The following is a 22498-nucleotide window of genomic DNA, read 5'->3' as shown; positions in this document are numbered from 1 at the left end:
TTTATCGTGGATTGTTACTCTTTTTTCGTACTCTCTTTTCTTTTCATCATAATAAGTTTAGCTATTCAAAAATGTCTTGGAGCCCAACTTGTTGCTAGGCTCCCCCATCTAGTTTAAAAATTTTCTTTTCTATTCAAATAAATTTTGGTTTTCTATAACAAAGAAAATTAAAATTATAACAAAGAAAATTAAAAGTTTTAGAAAAATATTCAACAAAAAAAAAAAAAAAAAAAAAAAAAAAGAAGTTAACTCTAATTAAGAAGGGACACGGTTATTTCTAAAAATAAACCCCCTCGTTCAGCAGAGCTCCCTTTAAAACCCACAGACAGCCCCCACTTAAACAACGCTTTATTTCCCTACGTCTCCTCCAGATTTTCTCTTTCTTTTTCCAGCGCTGCCTGAGAGTGGCGATCGAACCCCGATTGCATGAGAACTCCGATTCTGAACGCAAATCCAATCCATTGATTCACCAGGTCAGTTAGTACAGTAATCTGATTCTCTATCATCTTCTTTAAATCTGATTAACAAAATTAGGTCTAATAACATATAATCTGAAAAAAAAATCTCAAGCTAGATAATAATAAATTAGGAGCTGGTATGGGGAGTTCTAAGTATGCTAGAGAAGAAGAAGGTGAATTTAGGGTTTCTAAAGTGAGACATGATAAGAAGAGGAGTAGGGATGAATATGATGATCATAGGAGGAGATCTCACAGAAAACATGATAGTGGTGATGACGAGGAAGGTGAAGTTAGGGTTTCTAAATTGAGACATGGTAAGAAGAGGAGTAGGGATGATTATGATGATAGGAGGAGATCTCACAGAAAACATGGCAGTGACGATGATGAATATGGCGATAGACATCGAAGTAGTCGGCGAAGGGATGAGGATGATGATGATAGAGGTAGCAGGAAACGGGATAGAAGTAGCAGGAGAAGAGACAAGGATCGAAAATCTAATTATGATGAGGAAGGAATTAGGAAATACGAAAAAGCATTGGAAGCAATTAGAAAAACGAAGAAACCTGCTGCTGATGCAGGGAAGGATATGGGGAGGAGTGGAGGAGTATACATTCCGCCGTTTAAGTTAGATAGAATGATGAGAGATGTGGAAGATAAGAGTAGTCCTGAATACCAGAGGTTAACATGGGACGCATTGCGTAAATCTATTAATGGACTTGTGAATAAAGTGAATGCCATGAATATTAAAAACTTAATACCTGAATTGTTTGCTGAGAATCTTATAAGAGGAAGAGGTTTGTTTTGTAGATCATGTATCAAGTCTCAGATGGCTTCTCCCGGTTTTACTGATGTTTTCGCAGCATTGTCTGCTGTGGTTAATACCAAGTTTCCAGAAGTGGGTGAGTTGCTTTTGAGGAGGATTGTGTTACAGTTTTCAAGAGCTTATGTAAGGAATGATAAGCCAAAGTTACTTGCTGCCACCAAGTTTATAGCTCATCTTGTTAACCAGCAAGTTGCTCATGAGATTATTGCTTTGGAGCTTCTGACGGGATTACTAGAGAAACCCACAGATGACAGTATAGAGGTTGCGGTCGCTTTCGTTAAAGAGTGTGGTTCACTTCTTCAGGATCTTACGCCCAAGGGTCTCCATGGTATCTTTGAGCGGTTTCGTGGAATACTTCATGAAGGGGAGATAGACAGAAGGGTGCAGTTTTTAATTGAAGGCCTCTTTGCCATCAGAAAAGCAAAATTTCAGGGACACCCCGCTGTCAGGCCTGAGTTAGATCTTGTGGAACAAGAAGACCAGCTTACTCATGAATTATCCCTTGATGATGATGTGATAGATCCAGAGACTTCTTTAGATATTTTCAAGGTGGATCCACACTTTCTGGAGAATGAGAAGCGTTATGAAGATCTGAAACGCAACATACTTGGTGATGATGAGTCATCTGATGAAAAAGAAGGCTCTGATGCCACCTCGTGTGGTCAGGATGATGATGACTCTGACGAGGAGGATGAGGACGAGGAGCAAATGAAGATACAGGATGAATCGGAGACAAATCTTGTGAACTTAAGAAGGACCATATACCTCACTATCATGTCTAGTGTGGACTTTGAGGAAGCTGGTCACAAACTGCTACAAATTAAGCTTGAGCCAGGGCAAGAGATGGAACTGTGCATAATGCTGTTGGAGTGTTGTAGTCAGGAGAGAACCTATCTTCAGTATTATGGTCTCTTAGGGCAGCGCTTCTGCATGATCAACAGAATCCATCAGGAGAATTTTGAGAAGTGTTTTGTCCAGCAGTATTCTATGATTCACAGGCTGGAAACCAATAAGCTTCGTAACGTCGCCAAATTCTTTGCCCACTTACTTGGCACAGATGCTCTACCTTGGCATGTTTTGGCTTATATACGCTTGACAGAGGAGGATACTACGTCATCTTCACGTATTTTCATAAAAATTCTGTTCCAGGAACTCTCTGAACACCTTGGTATCGGGTTGCTGAATGAGCGGCTTACTGAACCCAATATGCAGGACTCATTTGAATCTATCTTCCCTAGGGATAGTCCTAAAAACACTAGATTTTCCATCAACTTCTTTACGTCAATAGGGCTTGGTGGAATCACAGAGAACTTGCGTGAATATCTGAAGAACATGCCTAGGCTCATTATGCAGCAACAGAAACAAGTTTCTGAATCGGAAGGAGAATCTGGGAGCTCAAGTTCCAGTGGAGATAGTTCGAGTTCTGAATCAGAATCAGAATCTGAGTCGTCAAGTTCAGAGAGTGAAAGGGAGAAGAGAAGACGACGCAAGAGAAGAAGGAGAGGTTAGAAAAAACGTATCACCTTTCCGTCTAAAATCCTGACTCATCAAGTTGCGGGAGGGTAAGGGATTAGAATCAGTGGTGCAAGGGGCGGAAGACATTTTAAAGAGTATTTTTGATTTGCAGGGACCAGGTTTTGTTCCGTAATTTGTTATAGCGAGTTAACACTTCTAGGCCTTTTGTTACTTTGCTTATTCTTGTTCCAGAATTGTTAGTTGTTACTGTAAAATTTTCTTGTGGTTGAGAATCAGTTAGTTACACTTGGCAAACCATTCTGAAAAAAACCCATGTTTAGTTTTGAGAAGTAACAAGGATTTCTGTTTCTGTATGATTCACATAGCAGAAGCTTATAAGGCTTTGCTGTTGAGTTTTTGAGATGTCTACTTGGTGTGACAGGTTCCAAGTATAAAGCTTTGATAAAGGTTGCAAGAGTAGCATAGCCTGTTCTTCTTTCCGTCTATAAGCTGGTGAATCAGCTCATACGCTTAAAAACCATTGAATAGCTTTGGCAGCTGCTGTTCAACCCATAGCATGCAGAGAGTAAAAGTCTTACAAAATTTCCTAGTGCTTTCATTATGCCAAGTTTAATCAGATTGGTTCGTTGCAACTTGCAAGAATATCATCTTTACCAAAACCAAAAATGAACGCAATAAGATGTACTCAAGATTCAAGACAAAATTGTGAGCCCCGAGACCAAAAATAGTGATAGTACTATATTCATATATGTAAGTTGTAGATGTAGCCGTGTAGGAGATCGAAGTTCCTAGTAACTAACTTACAAACTACTCCAGATCTGAAGCCCAAGAAAAACTCAAAATTTGTAGACTAAAATTCTACCCTCTACAACCCCAATTGAAAAAGTTAAAAATGAAGTGCTTTCTACCTTGAAAAAGTTAATATGGTTTAAGCAGGACTGAATACACTAGTACCACAATTAAAGAAACCATGATTAGTGTAGAAACTGAAGGCCTAAGCATCTTTGAATCAGATCCATATGTCGTCCCTGCCGTTGTAGGACCCAGCCCTGGTGTGAACCCTCCAATTCCACCTCCATAAATTGGTGTTGACGGAGTCATTGGTGGCGTATTGGGATTTATTATTGGTGTTCCTGTTCCTGGTGTAACTGTTCCACCACCACCCCCAAAACCTCCACCTGTATCCCCAACACCTCCACCAGTGCCTCCAACACCACCACCGCCACCACCACCAACACCTCCGCCAGTGCCTCCAACACCACCACCAATACCACCTCCGATGCCTCCAACACCACCTCCAATGCCTCCAACACCACCTCCTGCGGTACTGTTAATGATCACGGTAAAATAAGAAGTCATTACAGATGAAACTAAAACTAGCAACAACTACACAGAGGTTTTTGACAAGCAAAATTCCAAACGATGATTATGTTCAAAAAATTCGTACCAAGGAAAAGAAGACTAAAAACAATTATACAAAAAGGTTACTAATTTTCCATTTCTTTTGCTCCAAGGAATACAGGACCAAGAAAACCTATAAAATGTAAACTATGAGATCCTCTGTCAAGCTATCTGGAATATACACCCAGAGAGAACATCTTAAACTTGGCGGCCCAGTGCAAGCACTAAAACTTATCAAATATCAAATATTCTGCAGATTAAGCCGCTTGTACTAATTTGAGAACCATCTAACACGATTACATGTAACAAAACTTATACATGTATGAAGTGATAGTGAGTGTCGCTTAACAAAGGATCTGATGATCATCTAAGGACTGAGATCCTAAATACGTAAAATAGAACGTGATCCCAAGGGCAAAAACAGCTAAAAACAAGTGCGCGAACTTGTCAATTAGATGTTGAGGATTATTTATATATGCTTTACATAACACTCCTAAATTAGACATTTTATTCATTTCCTTTTGCTGCCCCCTCTTATTTTTGATGTTAACTTTGCCCCTAACTTCGCCCCTAACACGTAGAACCAAGAGGTTTTATTTACACATTTACGTATATAGAATCTTAGCCTTTAGATGCTCTCAAATATCATGTATAAGCCCTCAGATGCTCTCAGCTATCTACGAACTAAGATATAAGTCTAGACCACCCAGGCAAACGACACAATATTATCACTATAATTTTGAAGAAAGATGGAGAGAAATATTGATGAATGCTAAATATCTTTTAGACAAAGAAAAAGATAGAAAGACCGGTTACTTTCTCGAAAGGTCTGACCAAAACAAGTTACTATATTGTAAGTTACTATATTGTGTCAAAGAGTTATCAACGGAGGAAATCACCATAAACAGTTCTCAAAGAATTTCTTTCTCTGACCAATTTCCATTATAGTATATTTTAGCTAGACACCACAAAAGAAAGACCCTCAAACAGAAGCAGAAAATTTTGAGAGATCTTTCACAAAAATCGTATATTTTATTAAATGGATAAAACAAATTATGTTATCACATAGAAATTGGAATTTTTATGTGATTTTAACGAAATTTTTATGCAAGTTTTTTTTAGAACAATCTTGAATCTAGACTGTGAATGGCATTGACCAATATTGACCGATATAAATTTTATATAAACGATACATTATATTCTTCATACAAAATTTGTTTTAAAGTCTAAACCACATAAGATCTATTCCATGTATAATCCCATATAATACCAGGCTATTTTAGAGCCTGAATTTAATTATATGGCACTCATCAGACAATGATATTCACAACCTAAATTTAAGAGTTTTCCTAGAAAATCCATATATAAAAAATCAAGAAAATTTATACAAGTGGGTGCACACTTTATCTTAACTAAATGCTAAATTAAACATGAATTTCTCTCGAGGATTATTAGCAATCCTAATGATAGAATTGCTTCCTAAACCACCATTAGATTTTCTCACGGAATTTTCCATGGGATAACCCATGATCAGTCCGGAATAATTCAAAATGAAAAGAATAATTCTCCATTGATAAGGTTTCTCCCGGAAAAAAATCCCGAGAGGAAATCCAATGATGATTTGCGGAGCCTTTCTATCATTGGGATATACCACCCTCTCTATCTCCCGATAGACTTAACATAATGAAACTAAAGCTCAGGCAGCAAACAGAAACTAGAACTCATGCAACAAACTGCAAAGTTGATATGAATGAAACTAAAGCTCAGGCAGCAAACAGAATCTAGAACTCATGCAACAAACCGCAAGGTTGATACGAGCCACGAGTCCGCAAAGCTGGATTAATCCAGAATGGTAAGCACGTTCTTATTACACATATAAATTCCACAATACTTTGCTTATAAACTATCCTCTCTCTTGTCTCCTCCCTCGGGAGGATAACAAGACTACTACTTCTCCCTAGATTTGTGTCATCAGTATCTAGTGACACAGTAGTATGGAGATCATGAATCAATATTGTAATCTCAAGTATACACTACAGACAGCACAAATCTCAAGCCATGGAGATTAGTGTGGCATCTAGGGATTATGGTACTAATACTAAGAAGAAAAGATCAAGCAACTTTTTGCATGCAAATAGACATTTGGACACAAACTGCAGATGAAAACAAACACACACACCCCAAATAACCTTTTATTTATGGTCAAAGAGATTCATTTTCTGTTCATATTAGAAGAAAAAAACCATTAAGAAACTAATTTTTATTTTTGTTTATCTGATGGAAAAAAATAATGGAATAGCAATTGCTCAAAGAGAATAATATGCAAGTGTCAAAAAGAACTTTTTTCAATAGAATAATACTTTGATTTTGTTTTCCAGGTCAAAAGTGCATAGTGTGATAGACTGATAGAGATGCATGAGAATGAAGAATAAACTCCTTTTCTTTTTTGGGGCTAATTTAGATGCATGATTTTCAAGTTGAACTAGGATTTAGTGGGAGTAAAGAAAGTGGTCTAGACTCTCAAACTCAATGACACCAAGAAAGAATTCAAGCAAAATTTAATGAAGGGGTTGCATAAATAAATGTAAATAATGCCTCAAAATAGTAAAATGATGGAAGTAAAGGCATGCATACCTTGAAGATGATGGGTACACACAAGATCCATAACCTAAACAATAAGAAAACTAAGATCAAACATTGATCAGATGAAGTAAAATAAAAACCCACAGGAGAGAAGTGAAAAAGATTACTTGGATCGGTCATGGAAATGGTAGCAGAACCAGCAAATTCACAAGCACCAGGAGCAGAAGATCTTTTTTGAAAGAAGCTATTGAAAGCATAAGAAGCATGAGCAAGTAGATTATTAGGTAAATAACAAAGACCATTTGGTTGAATTGGTGTACAATCTGCACCAGCCCAACATGCATAATCTAAAGCTGCTTGTAATTGTTGTTCACTTGCATTACTTCTTGCAACACACCAAGTTGGAGTACCAGCTCCTTCAACCATGATCAAAACCATTGCTATTATCATTACCATCACCTCCACCACTTGTCTCCATCTCACTTTTCTTGCCATGGTTTGTATGAAAGAACACTAGTGAGTGTTGTTTCTAAGTATGATGAAGTTGATAAAGCTAGCTAGTAGTAGAAGAAGAAGGAAGAAAGAGTGAGAAGAGAATAAAGAGAAGCAAGAGTGTTTTTTTATCTCTTTTGCTCTTTTTCCTGCTTTGGTTTGGTCCCTTTTATATATATATTCTTTCTTTTGTCTTTGAAGTTTTATATTTATCCTCTCTAGGATCAAATTGGATCTCATGGTGGTGAAACTAGTGTCTGCCTATATGTCTTTAGGAAGTGATGACTGATGTATCACTATGCATTCGTCAACATAATGGTAGGACAACACATGTCAGGCTCAAGCCCCACACTTTGTTCCACACTCCATCCCATCAGGACTGGGAGCCGCGATGGGAGTGCATGGTACAAGCTCATAGTTATCTTAATTACTTTTGAGGACCAAAATAACATATTTTAATAAGCCAGTGTACCAGGGATGAAAATTGTTTGCACACGGGTTGAAAGCTTTGAATTGTCAAAGTTATTTAACGGTGGATTGGATTTTGATTTGTAGTACAAGCTTTTCATGGTTCATGATGATCACACTCAACCCTAGCAGCATCGCATGTGTTTCGAGATCATTGAAGGAGAATGGTTACAGCACCATAAAACTTCCCTTTGGACAGCGTAGAGCCATGGACTTGCAGTTGTACCAACATTTTTTGGAAGACAAAAACAAATGATTTTTTTCCTCCATGCATGCTGTCCTTTGAAAATTGAATCTTGACCGACTGTTGACCACTGTAGAGTACAAGCAATATTGGCTGTAGTGGCAGATATCGAGATCAACACAGATGCCAAAATATACGGCCTGGGTATAAGTGTTTTTAGGCTCTGGTATCCTGTAGTCTGGCTGGCATGACAAAGAAAATTCAACTGGAGGAAGTACCCAAAATATATCTATCGAGTTGGATATCTAAGGATTGCTCGGATCGGACGTCAACTTGCCGGAATCCGGAGGCTTGTAGTTTTCTACTATATGCGCTCTTGTTCAATACTGTTTCGTACTGTACTGCACAACATAGCACAGATAGTTTCATTCTACTTTGTAATGGAGGACCTAGCCAAACTAACACAAAAGATCCCAAGTCCTGACCTTTGCATTGTAGGACCTATGTGCCCTACTTACTTGAATGAATACAAAGTATCATTAGTTCAACATACTGGAACACAAATTTGAGCGACTAGGAAATTGATGCATTTGTTTCCGCTACAAAATAAACTCCATCTACATACACATGACCGACACCTATGAGTTCATCAAACAGAATGATCTCCTACAACAAAACAACAACATGCTCCATTTATTTCACTGTCTTGCTATGAATTTATGGTTCATACTATGCTCATCTAGTCATACACATGTGCTAATTAACGATATCCAGTTCTTTAGTTGCAGTGTTGCTAGAAGACAAAAATAAGGTCGAGTCCAGAGACAAGGAACAGCAGTACATCATGGATCTATCGAGCTGAAGGTAAGATTTCTAAAGCAAAAGTATCGATTATTAGTTATAAGATTTCTCACCATAAAGCAATGACGAGTCTTGTTCTACAAGATAAGGATAAGGGGTGATGGATTAGCGACCAAGAACCTAGACATGCTTCTCAAACACCAGCAACACAAAAAGAAACATTTTTTTTAACCTGCGGGCATGTAAATTTATGACAAGCAAAGATATCCACAAGATATTGATAAAATTAAAAATATCTACAAGGGTTTAGAGTTTAGACACTTTCTAAATTTCTATTGCCATTAAAGATATGAACTGATTGTAACAAAAGCGTCACTAATCTTTCCAATATAATTTCAAAAGAGCAAACTATTTCCAACAAGGAAACCAGTTGCTGGAAGCAGGGCATTGAGATAAATACCTTTTTTCCCCTGAGCAGTTGTATTACACAATCTGTCTGAATTTTCTTTATTCAACTTCAGATCATTCTGCACATACAAATCACAATAAGGAAACAAAAAATGGTTACACAAAAGACGATCATTACAACAGGTCGCCATAAATTAGCAGGCCTTCAAACAGATTTCGATGAATTCTACTCCCCAAGAATCAATTAAAAGTTCCATCTTGGAGAGGTTTGAACCGTGTTTTGTCGGGGTCTAATTATAGGTTCCTTATTATTCCTTCTTTTTATGATCGAGGAAACAGTAGGACTGTGGAAATCATGGCTTCTCTGAGATGATGCCCCATGTGAATAAGTTTTTCTTCCTGGGATGAAACTCTGCTGCTTTTCCGTGGCTGAATTTCGTGTTATTGGATTTCTTTCAGCAGAGGAACTTCTTCTGTTGTAGCTCACACAACTTTGGCTTCTACCCACTTGCTGGAACTTTCCCTCTCTAGGACTAGTGTAATTTCTGCTCTCCATAGTTTCGGCTGAGTACATTGTTGTTTCCCCATCACTACTGTAATCGCCCTGGAAAGCTTCCATCTCATACGGGAAATGTGAAGCATGTACAGGAGATGAACTAGACTGGACTTCACTTCGATCTTCATTGACTGAACCAGTAGAGATAATATCAGCATCTGTGGCAGGACATGGTTGCCCTAGAGCATCTTGTTCTTGTCTTGAGAGAATGTTGTTCAATGGGGCTAGCAGCTTCTCATCTGAACTAGGAGGCAGGCGTTTAACCGGAACAGGAAGAACTATAGACTTTGGAACACTTCTGGGGGGGAAATTTATATCCAAAAGTTGGATGTGTGTGTTGCTATTTTCTTTCCTATGAAATGGAACTGAAGTCAATCTTGGTGATTCATAGATCTCTGGAGTTGGAATTCCTTGTTCATGAGAAACAAAGATTTCCTCTTGGCATATATTTCCGGAGGCAGCACAGCTAGGTCCAGGTTGATTTCTGGGTTTTGAAACGATATTTGATGATGATGGTGTTTCATCATTTTCACCCTCAGTTGGTTTGAAAACCTGACGAAGAGTGAAAGAAGCACAAGAATGGTCACTCTTTTGTCCCGAGGACATTAGTCGAATGAGTGGAAGTTTGGGTTTGTTAAGATCGTCTAAGCTTCCTTCCCAGTGCTGGTTTAACCAATCACAGATGATGGGAATTGGGATTCCGAATTGCATTGGATGGTCTTTTTTCCACGAGGATGGCGACGATGATGTTGAAGTGGATGAAGATTTGGCAGTTGGAGAAGAAGCTAGCTTCATGGGATCACAGACCATGAAAGCTAGGTTACCTTGAACATCAAAACCTGCAGATCCTGGGCTCCATGTTATTCCATCTGTTGATAGTTTTATAAGGTTATCAGTGGCAATTACCACTTTTCCTTCACCGATTGTCAATTCTTTCTTTTCTGTGTGACCCAAAAGGTAAACTACACATCCCAGATCCAGAGATGGATTTGAGCAGGTCTTTATGTAATGAGGCTGCTGGTTTTGTGATACTGAATCCCCATCAATGGCATCCAATCCCACTATTGTAAGATCAAGAACCGAGCTGGTGATGAAAAACCTGTGACCAGACAAAAATGTGCAGGAAACCAATATCAAATTTCCCAGTTCCACAGACTATGAACTAAACAACTAATAACTACCTTCCAAAGGAAAGACTTCTTCATTATATGACATAATAAAATGTAATTTTCGGTTACCCTTGGATTTGATGTTAGATATATTTTCAATTCTACTTCTAATCCTCAGCCGTGCTTTCACTTTTCTTTGCTTTCTTTTTTCTTCTAACTAAGATCTTTCTATGACAAGTGGTTTTAGCTTTCAAGTCAGAAACATGTCTATAATGGAGAAGCTCTAATTGGAAGTGGTAACTTTTCTAAAAACAATAATATTTTTTATTGGCAGTAGCATTTAACACTTGTATGCAAGTTTCTCCCATTCATTAACTTGTAAGAAGTGAATGTATATATATACAACCAAAACCATATAGTCGCTCAACTACTTACTCTCAAGAAAGTGAATAAACATTAACAGGTTATCATGCATATCAGCTGTTATACACGCTGACTGTTCTTTTACTTAGTCCTACATATTGCAAATTATTTTAGTAGATCTATTTTAGAGAAGTTCGATGTCCGGAATATCACATCTGCTCATGAATTGTTAGCCTAAGCCAATAAGTCTTTCTAGTTAAGCCATTTCTTAAACTGACTGCTTCTCTTGTTCTATGTTACTGCAAGCTACAGAACGCAGACTCTTGCTTGTACCGGTTCCTGATCATCTATCTATTAAGAAAAGAAGCATAAGTTGACCCCAATTACTTTATTTCTCTTCAGTAAGATGAGTGAACCAAACTAGGGATTCTTAATAAGTTTCCTAAATATAACTGACGGAGGTTCCATTGACATGCTTAAAATGATATCATGTTGAGTGTTGACAAATTTGACCTTGTCAGGCTACTGGGTCCCAGATGACGATTAACTGGAGCTGTTTTTTCAGAAACATGTGACATACCATCTAATGACTAATGGTTTGAAATTCAACGGTAGATGAGTTGTTCATTTTACTGCTCGACTCGGATCATATAATTCAAATTTCTACTCTGTAGGTAATCTAAGATGAGAATAGCATCTACACCAAAACCAAAAGGCACACGTTAGTTCATGACCATGTGAGCTCCACAATAGATTGTAATCACAATATAATTTAAGCATGTCAACGGAACCCTCCCCATATAAATTTAGGCAGTTATTAAGTCACTAACAATGGAGCAGCTATCATGCATATCAGCTATCATACACACTGACTCTTCTTTAACTCACTTAATCCTACGCACTGCAAATAATTGTAGTAGATCTCTTTTAAAAATGTTTGATGTAGGGCAGATCACATCTGCTCACAAATTGTCAGCTTAAGCCAATAAGTATTTCTAGCTAAGCCATTTCTTAAGGACTGCTTCTCTTATTCAATGCTGATCCAAGCTACAGATCCTAGACTCTTGCTTGCACAGGTTCCTGATTCTCTGCCTATTAAGAAATGAAGCCTGGGTTGAGCCAACTACTTTATTTCTCTTCATTAAGATGAGTGAACCAAACTAGGGACTTAATAAACTTTTCCTAAACATAAAGGCTGTGCTGTCCTGCACGGTATAAGTTAGCTAGAAACTGGCTAGCTTATAAAGCTTCCCTGCGCTGCCGCACGAGATAGCACTGACCAAACATAGATGTGGAGGTTCCACTGCCATGCTTAAAATGATACTGTATTGACAAATTTGATTTAGTCTAGTGGGCCCCACATGGCAATTAACTAGAAGCTGTCTTTTTTTTTTTTCTGCTGCAGAAACTGATCTTACATTGTGTAAAACATGCTGACAAAAGTGTAGTGCCTTCGGAAACATCTAACAGTTTGAAATTCAACTGTAGATGAGTTGTTCATTTTACCATTGGACTCGGATGAGAAAAGCATCTACCCCAAAAGTCACACTTTAGTTCATTACCAAGTGAGCTCCACGATAGATTGTGTTTGTAATCACAATACCAATTTAAAGATGTCAACGGAACCCTCCACATATAAATTTAGGCAGTTATTAAGTCACTGATAGTTACATGTGACTAATTATCTTAGATTCTAACTTAAATTTCGGGCAGCGTTTAAAATTCGACAACAAGTAGTAACCATATTTTGTGGAAGTCTTACTTTATGCAACATCCGCATTCTGATAAGGAGCTTACCTAAATAACAATGAAACCTGTTCTTTTTTTTTACCCCTATGTAGCTTCCAACTCCCTTAAGTTTTTGCAACTTCAATTCTTCGAGTGACTTGGGATAACTAGTAAAACTGCTTTAACCGCTAACTCCGTCACTATGAAGTTTCTCAGTAACATACAGTTCGAAACTATAATCCTTCGACTAACTCATTTGAATAACAGATAAAACTTATACCAATTCATATCCTTACATCACAAACAGCTTCAAAACCAAAATAGCTGTTGAATTACATTATGTAATCCTGTCATATTTAGCCCAAACCCAAATCTACAAATACTCAAATCGAAATCAACTTAATTGTGTGCATATTGGTTTTCCCACATACAATTCACAAATATCAAATGCCCCAACTTTAAGTTGTTTTGCCTACGCTCATAAAATACCCCATTTTGATATGCATTTAGACAGATAAAAAGCAAACCCTTAACAAGCAATGCAATTACAATACATCCACACACCAAAGCTGAAATTTCCATAAAAAAAGCAAATTTTCATTTCAAAAAACAACATTAAAAATGGAAAAATAGACCTAAACCATCAGTAACTTCAATCAGATCAAAATTCTATACCACATTGCACAAAAACAAGATCCCTAAAAACAACCAGTAATGACACACAACAACACCATTCCAGTTAGATCTAATATATATTTTTGAAAAAAAGGGAACGGAGTGCACTACTAACCTGTGAGGAACAAGTCTAGCAGCAACATTATGCTGTAATCGAATCTCTTCAGCTTCTTCAGCAGCAGTTACAGAAGGAAGATTAATATGAGTAGTTAGCAGTAGATTTCTATGGATTAAAAATCCAGTACCACCACATACTTTAGCCATAGCTGGACCTTTACTAGTAAAAATACTACCTTTCATTCTCTCAGATTTTCCACCTCCATTACAAAAACACCATGATTCTACCCCCATTTTCCCCCCTTTTCAATTTCTGGGTTTGTGTGTGTTTTCAACTCAAAAAAAAATAATATTGTCCCTTTATTTAAGAAACCCTAACATTACACATTCAAAACAGAAACGGTTTTAGGAAAAATTAAGTGTGGGAAGAAGAAGAAAATGTCAATGGGGTGTGTAACGTTTTGAGAATTTTTCTAGAGAGAAGAAGAAATGTAGTAATGAGTCATGAGTAATGACTAATGAGATGAAGGTGTAGACTGTAAAGAGAAAAAAATATGAAATTTTTAAAGTTTTAAAAAGCATTTATTTGGAGAGAAATAACGCCGACAGTGTGAACTGTGAAGTGAGAGAGAGGATGGGGGTTGTGCTATTCACCGTCTGTTTTATGTTTTGAGGGGACGTTTCGACTTTTTGGTTTTTGAAGGAAGATATGTTCAAAGTGTTCAAGATATGTCTTTTTTTTTTGCAATGAATTATTGAATCAAAAAAGGTGAAAAAAATGATTTTTATTGTTCTTTTGGACACTGTACATCAAGTATGTAACCATGCTTCAAACAAAAAAAAATCAAGTATGTAACCTTGACGGATTTGATTTCAATCAACATTAATTTGCAAAGCCGTTTCTTAAGAAGTCATAATTGGGGATACCTCCATAAATTGGGGGATACTCATAAGTACTCCTTATTCAACTGTGTGTTCGGGGATGCTTCAAATAATATATTTTGATTAGATGAAAAATAAGAAGGATTTTGGAAGATTTGTGTGATATGAGAAGGTGCGTAAATTGATTTTAGTGACTGTTGGGAACAAAGCACTATAATCAAATTACACAAAGAAACCGCTGAGTCGCGTACTAGGTCGCTATCTTTAAGGTGTTTCGCGACTCTGCCTCTTGATTGTGCTAGCAGTCAGTTTTTTGTCGAAACCCTATGGGATAAAACAGCTTATCTCTTTCGATTTCTCTGCACTGAGAAATCGAATCAATAATAACTCTTTCAACAACACTTGCTCAGAAAAACTTGACGAAATAAAAATAACGTTCTATATCTTTTTTTTTCTTCAGAAACCAGTTTTTTTTTTTTATATAATCAAAAAGAATCAATGGAATTAATGGAAAATTAATTTTCGATTAAATGCCAATTAAATTTCTTTGTAACAGCAAAAAAACGGCCGTATTAAAATTTCAACATTAACTGTAATTAATCATGATATAATTATCTTAATACGTTTTGAAAATTTAAGTTAAAAACAGCAAAAAAAATTGTTTCTGGATCAGCAGACCTCCCAAGACCCCCAAGGTCCCGCTCCCGGACTAATGTAATATAATATATAGTATAAATAGTATATACCCTAGTGAAATTGTGTGGGGTGGTAATTGAACCCATGCCTATAGTGTGGGAGCTCAAAACAATGCCACCATACTATCTCTCTAACTTTGGCATATTATTACAAAACTATGTTTTTAAATATATACCCCAACAATCCCCCACTTATATTTTAAAACATTGAGCAAGTGTTATACAGTTGTGCATAAGCAAAGGTGCCTTTCGACTTGAACCTCTACATAGTGTTGAACTTTCTAAGTATCAGGTAACTAGAGTGACTCTTGTCTTGAACTCTAACTAATAATAGATTATACAACACACACAACTATATCTTAGAGTAAAGTTCTTAATTTTGCACATTAGGGCCATGTGCTTATCCCTTTCTTAACGAACGATCTAGAGAAATGCCCAAGTTCTCATAGAAGGCGGCCACACCTTCACATTCGTATAGGTGAGTCTATCAAGGATACTCCTGTATATCCCACTCTTAACTTAAGAGCTATAGACATCATTAAGAGTTTAAACACTCAACCTGTTTCCCACTTCAGGATATCATGCTATGGGAATGCATGACTCTATCATATTATTTGTAACTTCGTCTAGTCCCTTTGAACCTATTTCTAGGTTGGGTATCCATTACAAATGACTCAACTTCTCACGGGCAAAAGTCCCATACTTTTAGAGATATTCCATACCTTTTCTCTTGCTAATCCTTTCGTCAAAGTATCAGCTATATTTCCTTCAGACCTTACATGATCTACTCTAACAACACCAGTTGTGAGAAATTCTCTAACTGTGTCGTGCTTTCGACGTATCTGTCGATTCTTACTGTTATTATAACAGTTCTCTACTACTCCGATAGCCGCGGTACTATCGCAGTGGATCAAAGTGGCTGGTATCGGTTTTTCCCATACTGGAATGTCTGATAACAGACTCTTCAGCCATCCTGCTTCTTCACTAGCTGCTGCTAGTGCCATCAATTCAGCCTCCATCGTAGATTGGGCTATAATTGTCTGTTTCTTTGATCTCCAAGATACAGCGCCCCCAGCAATAGTAAAAACATATCCACTGGTGGCCTTGGAATCATCTGAAAGAGTATTCCAATTAGCATCGCTAAATCCTTCAAGGACTGCGGGATGCCTCTTATAGTGTAATCCTAGGTTTGTGGTTCTTTTCAGATACCGCATAACCCTCTCAATAGCATCCCAGTGTTCCAAACTAGGATTACTGGTAAACCTGCACAGAACTCCCACTGCATATGCAATGTCTGGTCTTGTACAATCAGTTGCATAACGCAGACTTCCAATTATACTAGCATATTCAGATTGTCTAACACTTTCTCCAGTGTTCTTAAACAATTTCACATTAGGATCAAACGGAGTACAAGCAGGCTTACAATCAAAATATTCATACTTTCTCAGAATTTTTTCAATGTAGTGAGATTGATCCAAACAAATACCACTACTAGTTCTAGTTATTTTGATTCCCAAGATTACACTAGCTTCACCCAAATCTTTCATGTCAAAATTCGAACTAAGCATACCTTTAGTTTCATTGACAACAGATAAATTGGAACCAAATATCAGCAAATCATCCACATACAAGCAAACAATCACACACACATCATTCTCAAATTTATAATAGATGCATTTGTCACCCTCGTTTATTCTGAAGTTATGTGAAATCATTAAATTATCAAATTTCTCATGCCACTGTTTAGGAGCTTGTTTTAAACCATAAAGGGATTTTTCTAGCTTACATACTTTCTGTTCTTGTCCAGGAATTACAAAACCTTCAGGTTGTTCCATATAAATTTCCTCTTCTAGTTCACCATTCAAAAAGGCAGTTTTAACATCCATTTGGTGAATAACAAGATTATGAGCAGCGGCAACAGCAATCAAAACACGTATAGATGTTAATCTAGTAACAGGAGAATAAGTATCAAAGAAGTCTACGTTCTCTCGTTGCCTAAATCCTTTAGCAACCAGTCTAGCTTTGTGCTTCTCTATTGTTCCATCAGGTTTTAGTTTCCTTTTCAAAACCCATTTACAACCTATAGGCTTACAACCAGGAGGTAAATCTACTATACGCCAAGTTCCATTAGACATATGAGAATCCCATTCATTATCTACAGCTTCTTGCCAGAAACTAGACTCTGCAGAACTGAACGCCTCTTGTAAATTAGAAGGTTCTTCCTCTACGGCATAAAATTCAAAATCAGGATCTCTTGTGTCAGTCCTAGCTCTTTTACTTCTTCTAGGTTCAACTTCAGTGATCCTAGTTTCTGCACTTCTAGGTTCTTCTAATCTATGTTCAGAATCAGCACTAGGTAAAACACTAGATAAAGAACCCCCACTATTACCCCCACTATTTCTAGATTTAAAAGGAATCTCTCTTCAAAGAAATCAACATCAATAGATTCAATAATAACCTTATTATTAATATCAAAGAACCTATAAGCTTTACTGTTTTGAGCATAACCAATAAAAACACATTCATAAGCTCTACTTTCTAACTTATGTCTTTTAGGATCAGGTTTTCTAACAAAAGCTAAGCAACCCCAAACTCTAAAATAAGAGACATTAGGTTTTCTATTTCTCCAAAGTTCATAAGGAGATATCATGGTTTTATTATTAGGAATGCGGTTCAAAACATGGCAAACAGTCAGCAAACATTCACCCCACCAATGAGAAGCAGCACCAGAGCTAAGCAAACAAGCAACAGTCAATTCAGTAAGAGTACGATTCTTTCTTTCAGCTTTCCCATTCATTTGAGGATTATATGGTGCAGTTCTTTCATGTATAATGCCATTAGTTTGATAAATTTCAGTAAAAGGAGAAGAATCATATTCAGTGCCTCTATCACTACGAAATCTCTTAATTTTCCTACCAAATTGATTTTCAATTTCAGCAATAAAAATCTTAAACTTTTCAATAGCTTCGTTCTTATGGCTCAACAAATAAACATAAGTATAATTAGAACAATCATCAATGAACGTCATGATATACCTCTTGCCATTTCTAGTTAGGATACCTTCATATTCACACAAATCAGAATGTATTAAGTCTAGTGGTTTCGATTCTCTTACAACAGATTTATGTGAAGTCTTGGTTTTTTTGCTTGACTACAGTATTCACATTTTTCAAAATCATTTTCAGAAAATTCAGGGAGGACACCTAACTTACTCATGTTATTTACTAACTTTTTACCCACATGACAAAGCCTTCCATGCCAAACATTAAAATTGCAAACCATATAAGCAGAAGAATCAATTTTATTCATAGCATCAACATTAAGCTTAAACATTCCATCAGTAGCATAACCCTTTCCTACAAAATTCTTATTCTTAGTTATAGTGTAAATATCAGACCCAATAGTTTGATACAACCCAGCCTTGTTGAGAAGATAGCCGGAAACAAGGTTCTTTCTCATTTCTGGAGTGTGAAGGACATCTTTCAGCATGAGTGTCTTCCCAGAAGTAAACTTCAACTCTACCGTACCAGAACCTTTCACCATAGTGCTGTGGGAGTCTCCCAATAACACTTTCTTGTCCTTGGTTTCAGCATAAGTCTTAAACATGGACCTATCAAAACAACAATGACGCGAAGCACCACTGTCTATCCACCACCCATCAGATCCACCAACCATGTAGAACTCTGGATCAGAGACCATGGCAATTATAACGTCACCCACAGCATTAGCTTGTGCGTTATTCTTTTCCTTGTTAAATCTGCAATTCCTAGCCATGTGGTTTGGTTTATTACAGATATAACAAAGAAATTCAGAATTGGAATTCTGTCCATTTTTCGATGGGTGTTGGTTCTTGTTTTGATTAGGCCTTCCTCCTTTCTTCTGGTTCGGGTTAGGTTTCATATCCCTTTTCTTAGGTTTTAAATTCGGATGAGTCTTATTGTTAGAAACAATGAGAATCTCTTCCTTCTTATCTTGTTTCCGAGCTTCTTCCTCAACCCTGAGCTTAACAATCAAACTTTCAAGAGAAAATTCTTTAGTCTTGTGACGCAAAGTATTACGAAAATCTTTCCAGCTAGGTGGTAACTTGTCAATCATTACAGAAACTTGAAATTGTTCATCAGTTTTCATACCTTCGGCCACAATTTCGTGGTAAATTTTTTGAAGTTCATGAGCCTGTGCAACAACTGATCTATCATCCACCATTTGGTATCTCACATACCGGCTCACAGCATATTTCTTTGAACCCGCTTCCTCGGTGTCATATTTTTTCTGTAATGCATCCCATACATCTTTAGCAGTTTCAAAAGTTGAATAATACTCATATAAATCGTCAGATAATGCATTAAGAATGTAGTTTTTGCAATCAAAGTCATTATCGATCCATTTGTCGATGGCCTTTTGTTTTTCCTCGGGAGTTTGAGAAACAACTTCTTCAACACCACCGGTAGGAGGTGGATCTGTAGCAGCACCACCGCCAGCAGCAACAGCAGCAGCAACAGCAGCAGTCTTATCAGCAGCAGGTTCCAGGGTTCCAGGATGAACACTCGACACAATCATATGCAGCTTCATCAGTTTGAGATAAAAGAACATCTTCAGCTTCCATCTTCTGAAATGCAACCCTTCAAATTTGAAAGGCTTGTTGGTATCATCAACGCGCTTCTTTTCATTCTCCATAGCAGAAACGTACACCTTAAAATTGTTGGAAACAAAGCACTATAATCAAATTACACAAAGAAACCGCTGAGTCGCGTACTAGGTCGCTATCTTTAAGGTGTTTCGCGACTCTGCCTCTTGATTGTGCTAGCAGTCAGTTTTTTGTCGAAACCCTATGGGATAAAACAGCTTATCTCTTTCGATTTCTCTGCACTGAGAAATCGAATCAATAATAACTCTTTCAACAACACTTGCTCAGAAAAACTTGACGAAATAAAAATAACGTTTATATTTTTTCTTTCAGAAACCAGTTTTTTTTTTTTTATAATCAAAAAGAATCAATGGAATTAATGGAAAATTAATTTTCGATTAAATGCCAATTAAATTTCTTTGTAACAGCAAAAAAACGGCCGTATTAAAATTTCAACATTAACTGTAATTAATCATGATATAATTATCTTAATACGTTTTGAAAATTTAAGTTAAAAACAGCAAAAAAAATTGTTTCTGGATCAGCAGACCTCCCAAGACCCCCAAGGCCCCGCTCCCGGACTAATGTAATATAATATATAGTATAAACAGTATATACCCTAGTGAAATTGTGTGGGGTGGGAATTGAACCCATGCCTATAGTGTGGGAGCTCAAAACAATGCCACCATACTATCTCTCTAACTTTGGCATATTATTACAAAACTATGTTTTTAAATATATACCCCAACAGTGACTCCTAATTACAACCTTTTGTAAACAATCAAACTTTTTCATTTATGAAAAAATCCCAAACCAAATCCCAATTCAAACATTAAGTCAATCAAATTTGGCATTTACAGAGCCGCGGTCGGTATTGTATTCATCCGACAAAACAATACCGACAGTACTTTCAGTATTGTATCCATCCTACAAAACAATACCGACAGTTAACCTGCTACTCAAATTCAAATTTGATTTTTTTTTATTTAGATACAATTTCGACTTTTTTTGATAACCTAATTGGTTTTGATTCAAATCATTTTGATTACGTCGCTACTCAAAGTGATTTTTTTGATAACCTAAATCAAAAATCATTCATCATGATTTGTTTGATTTTTTTGATGGAGAAAAAAAGTGAAGGGGGATACTAAAAAAATAGGTTTTTAGTTTTTAATTTTAATTTTTATTAGGGTAAGGATAATACGGTTATTTCACACCTAAAAAAAATGACTCCTTAACCAAAATACAGCCCCATTTAACTTTGAGTGTCCCCCTGTTTCTAGGTGAAAACCGTTTCTGCTGATTTTGGTAATTTTGGGTGTGTGGATGAGAAACGAATCTAAACTCTAAACAATGTACTGCACGGGAGTACTTTTGATTCGAGAGATCAATCTATACAATCCTGGCCTAAACCAAGAAATGGTCGTTCCAAGCTTGCTTCGGTCACAAAGTGAAGGAGAAGGGTTGGTCTCAGGGAGGGAAGCGAAGAGAATGTTGAGACCAGAATAGTTGATTCTGAAGGTGTGATTGTTTATGACTTGTATCAGAAAGTAGAACTGGCTAGCAGAATGGAAAGCTACCAGGTGATTTCGAGATACTGTGTTGTTGCCGACCAAAACTTGTTCTTTGGTGAAAATAGGTGAATCCTATCTATACAAGTCATATTGAAATGTACCCTGGTCTCGTAGGAAGTGGAAACGATTGAGTGGTGGAAGAATAGAGTAACGTGTAACCGTCAGTCATTATGCTTCCATGATGAAGGAAATGAATTCGTTTACACCGTTACTTTTTACCACCATTAATTTTCCTGCTTCATGACACTTTCTTGTAACGGGCGCATTACACGTCGCACGCTGTAAACCGCTAGACCAATAACTTGATGAGCATCCCCCAGTTTGTGACATGTTTGATGTCTCGAGTGTTTACGTGAAAAACATGTAGCACTTTGCTACGTGCGGCAAGTCAAAGTCGAGGGACTTACCGCAGGAAAATAGCATGCAATGCTATATTGCTATTAGGCTCGTTTTGGCTGGCCGCCTAAAACTTGCCACAGGTTTTTCAGTTCGGTGGTGAACTTCGATGGCTGAGATCGCATCTCATGAAGGACGGTAGCCGTTGATTATGGCTACCTTGTGTCGGCGCCTGATAATGGCGCGGTGGTGTTTTGGTGTACGCCAGAGGCAATATGGCATGGCTGGCATAGCTCCTGCATGCCAGTGGCACAGTGATGCAAGTGGCGCCTAGCGTAGCCATGGCCACTAGATTTAGACAGCTGGTCGTCTGAAACTTGCCACAAGTCTGTCAGTTTGGCGGCGAACTTGGATGGCTGAGATTGCATCTTATGAGGAAGGATGGCCATTGATTGTGGCCGCATCTTTTTGTATAGCGAAGTGGCGCCATTGGCATAGTGGCGCCTGGCGGAGCCATGACATAGCGTTGGCAGCTGTTCTTGGCATATTGGTGTTAGACCCAAATATGGCTTCTGGAAACATTGACCTTGTTGCTAAGTTAATCTTGGGGCCTTAGGATAGTCACTGGACTCAGTTGGCATGGCAACTTTTAGCCAAATTAGGTTTTGGCGTATCGCAACTCTATTTAGCACGTGCGGCATGACTGCGGCATGGCAGCGTGGATGGCATAGTTAGCACATGTCAGTGGCACGAAGTAGCGTCTGGCATAGCCATGGACGCTAGACTTTGGCACCTCGGTGTTGGA

General features: G+C 37.5%; 2 protein-coding genes and 1 pseudogene across 2 annotated transcripts; 1 reads left to right on the top strand and 2 right to left on the bottom strand.

Moving 5' to 3' along the window:
* The first annotated feature begins 362 nt into the window (after window positions 1–362).
* On the top strand, window positions 363–3151 carry LOC113296730 (annotated as a pseudogene).
* A 321-nt stretch (window positions 3152–3472) lies between these two features.
* On the bottom strand, window positions 3473–7364 carry LOC113300605 (PLASMODESMATA CALLOSE-BINDING PROTEIN 2-like). Its single transcript, XM_026549808.1, has 3 exons — window positions 6909–7364; window positions 6793–6826; window positions 3473–4084 (listed from the first exon to the last, which is right to left on the bottom strand). The coding sequence occupies exons 1-3, from the start codon at window positions 7234–7236 to the stop codon at window positions 3676–3678; spliced, it is 771 nt and encodes a 256-aa protein (XP_026405593.1). The 5' UTR covers window positions 7237–7364; the 3' UTR covers window positions 3473–3675.
* Window positions 7365–9167: 1803 nt separating this feature from the next.
* On the bottom strand, window positions 9168–14110 carry LOC113296729. The gene is made up of 2 exons (XM_026545056.1): window positions 13641–14110; window positions 9168–10749 (listed from the first exon to the last, which is right to left on the bottom strand). The coding sequence occupies exons 1-2, from the start codon at window positions 13874–13876 to the stop codon at window positions 9339–9341; spliced, it is 1647 nt and encodes a 548-aa protein (XP_026400841.1). The 5' UTR covers window positions 13877–14110; the 3' UTR covers window positions 9168–9338.
* Window positions 14111–22498: the final 8388 nt, after the last annotated feature.

The sequence above is a fragment of the Papaver somniferum genome, chromosome 7 (assembly GCF_003573695.1).
Source record: "Papaver somniferum cultivar HN1 chromosome 7, ASM357369v1, whole genome shotgun sequence".
Taxonomy (NCBI): domain Eukaryota; kingdom Viridiplantae; phylum Streptophyta; class Magnoliopsida; order Ranunculales; family Papaveraceae; genus Papaver; species Papaver somniferum.
The sequence above is the reverse complement of the archived record's forward strand: the minus strand, read 5'-3'. Positions and strand labels throughout refer to the sequence as shown.

Bases quoted from the DNA above. Each gene is read 5' to 3' on its own strand.
- LOC113300605 (XM_026549808.1), bottom strand. From the start codon at position 7,236: ATGGCAAGAAAAGTGAGATGGAGACAAGTGGTGGAGGTGATGGTAATG. The intron at 6,827-6,908 runs GTAATCTTTTTC...CTTATTGTTTAG, and splicing joins CATTTCCATGACCGATCCAA to GTTATGGATCTTGTGTGTAC. The intron at 4,085-6,792 runs GTATGCATGCCT...GATCATTAACAG, and splicing joins GTGTACCCATCATCTTCAAG to TACCGCAGGAGGTGGTGTTG.
- LOC113296729 (XM_026545056.1), bottom strand. From the start codon at position 13,876: ATGGGGGTAGAATCATGGTGTTTTTGTAATGGAGGTGGAAAATCTGAG. The intron at 10,750-13,640 runs GTTAGTAGTGCA...GTCTGGTCACAG, and splicing joins GCTAGACTTGTTCCTCACAG to GTTTTTCATCACCAGCTCGG.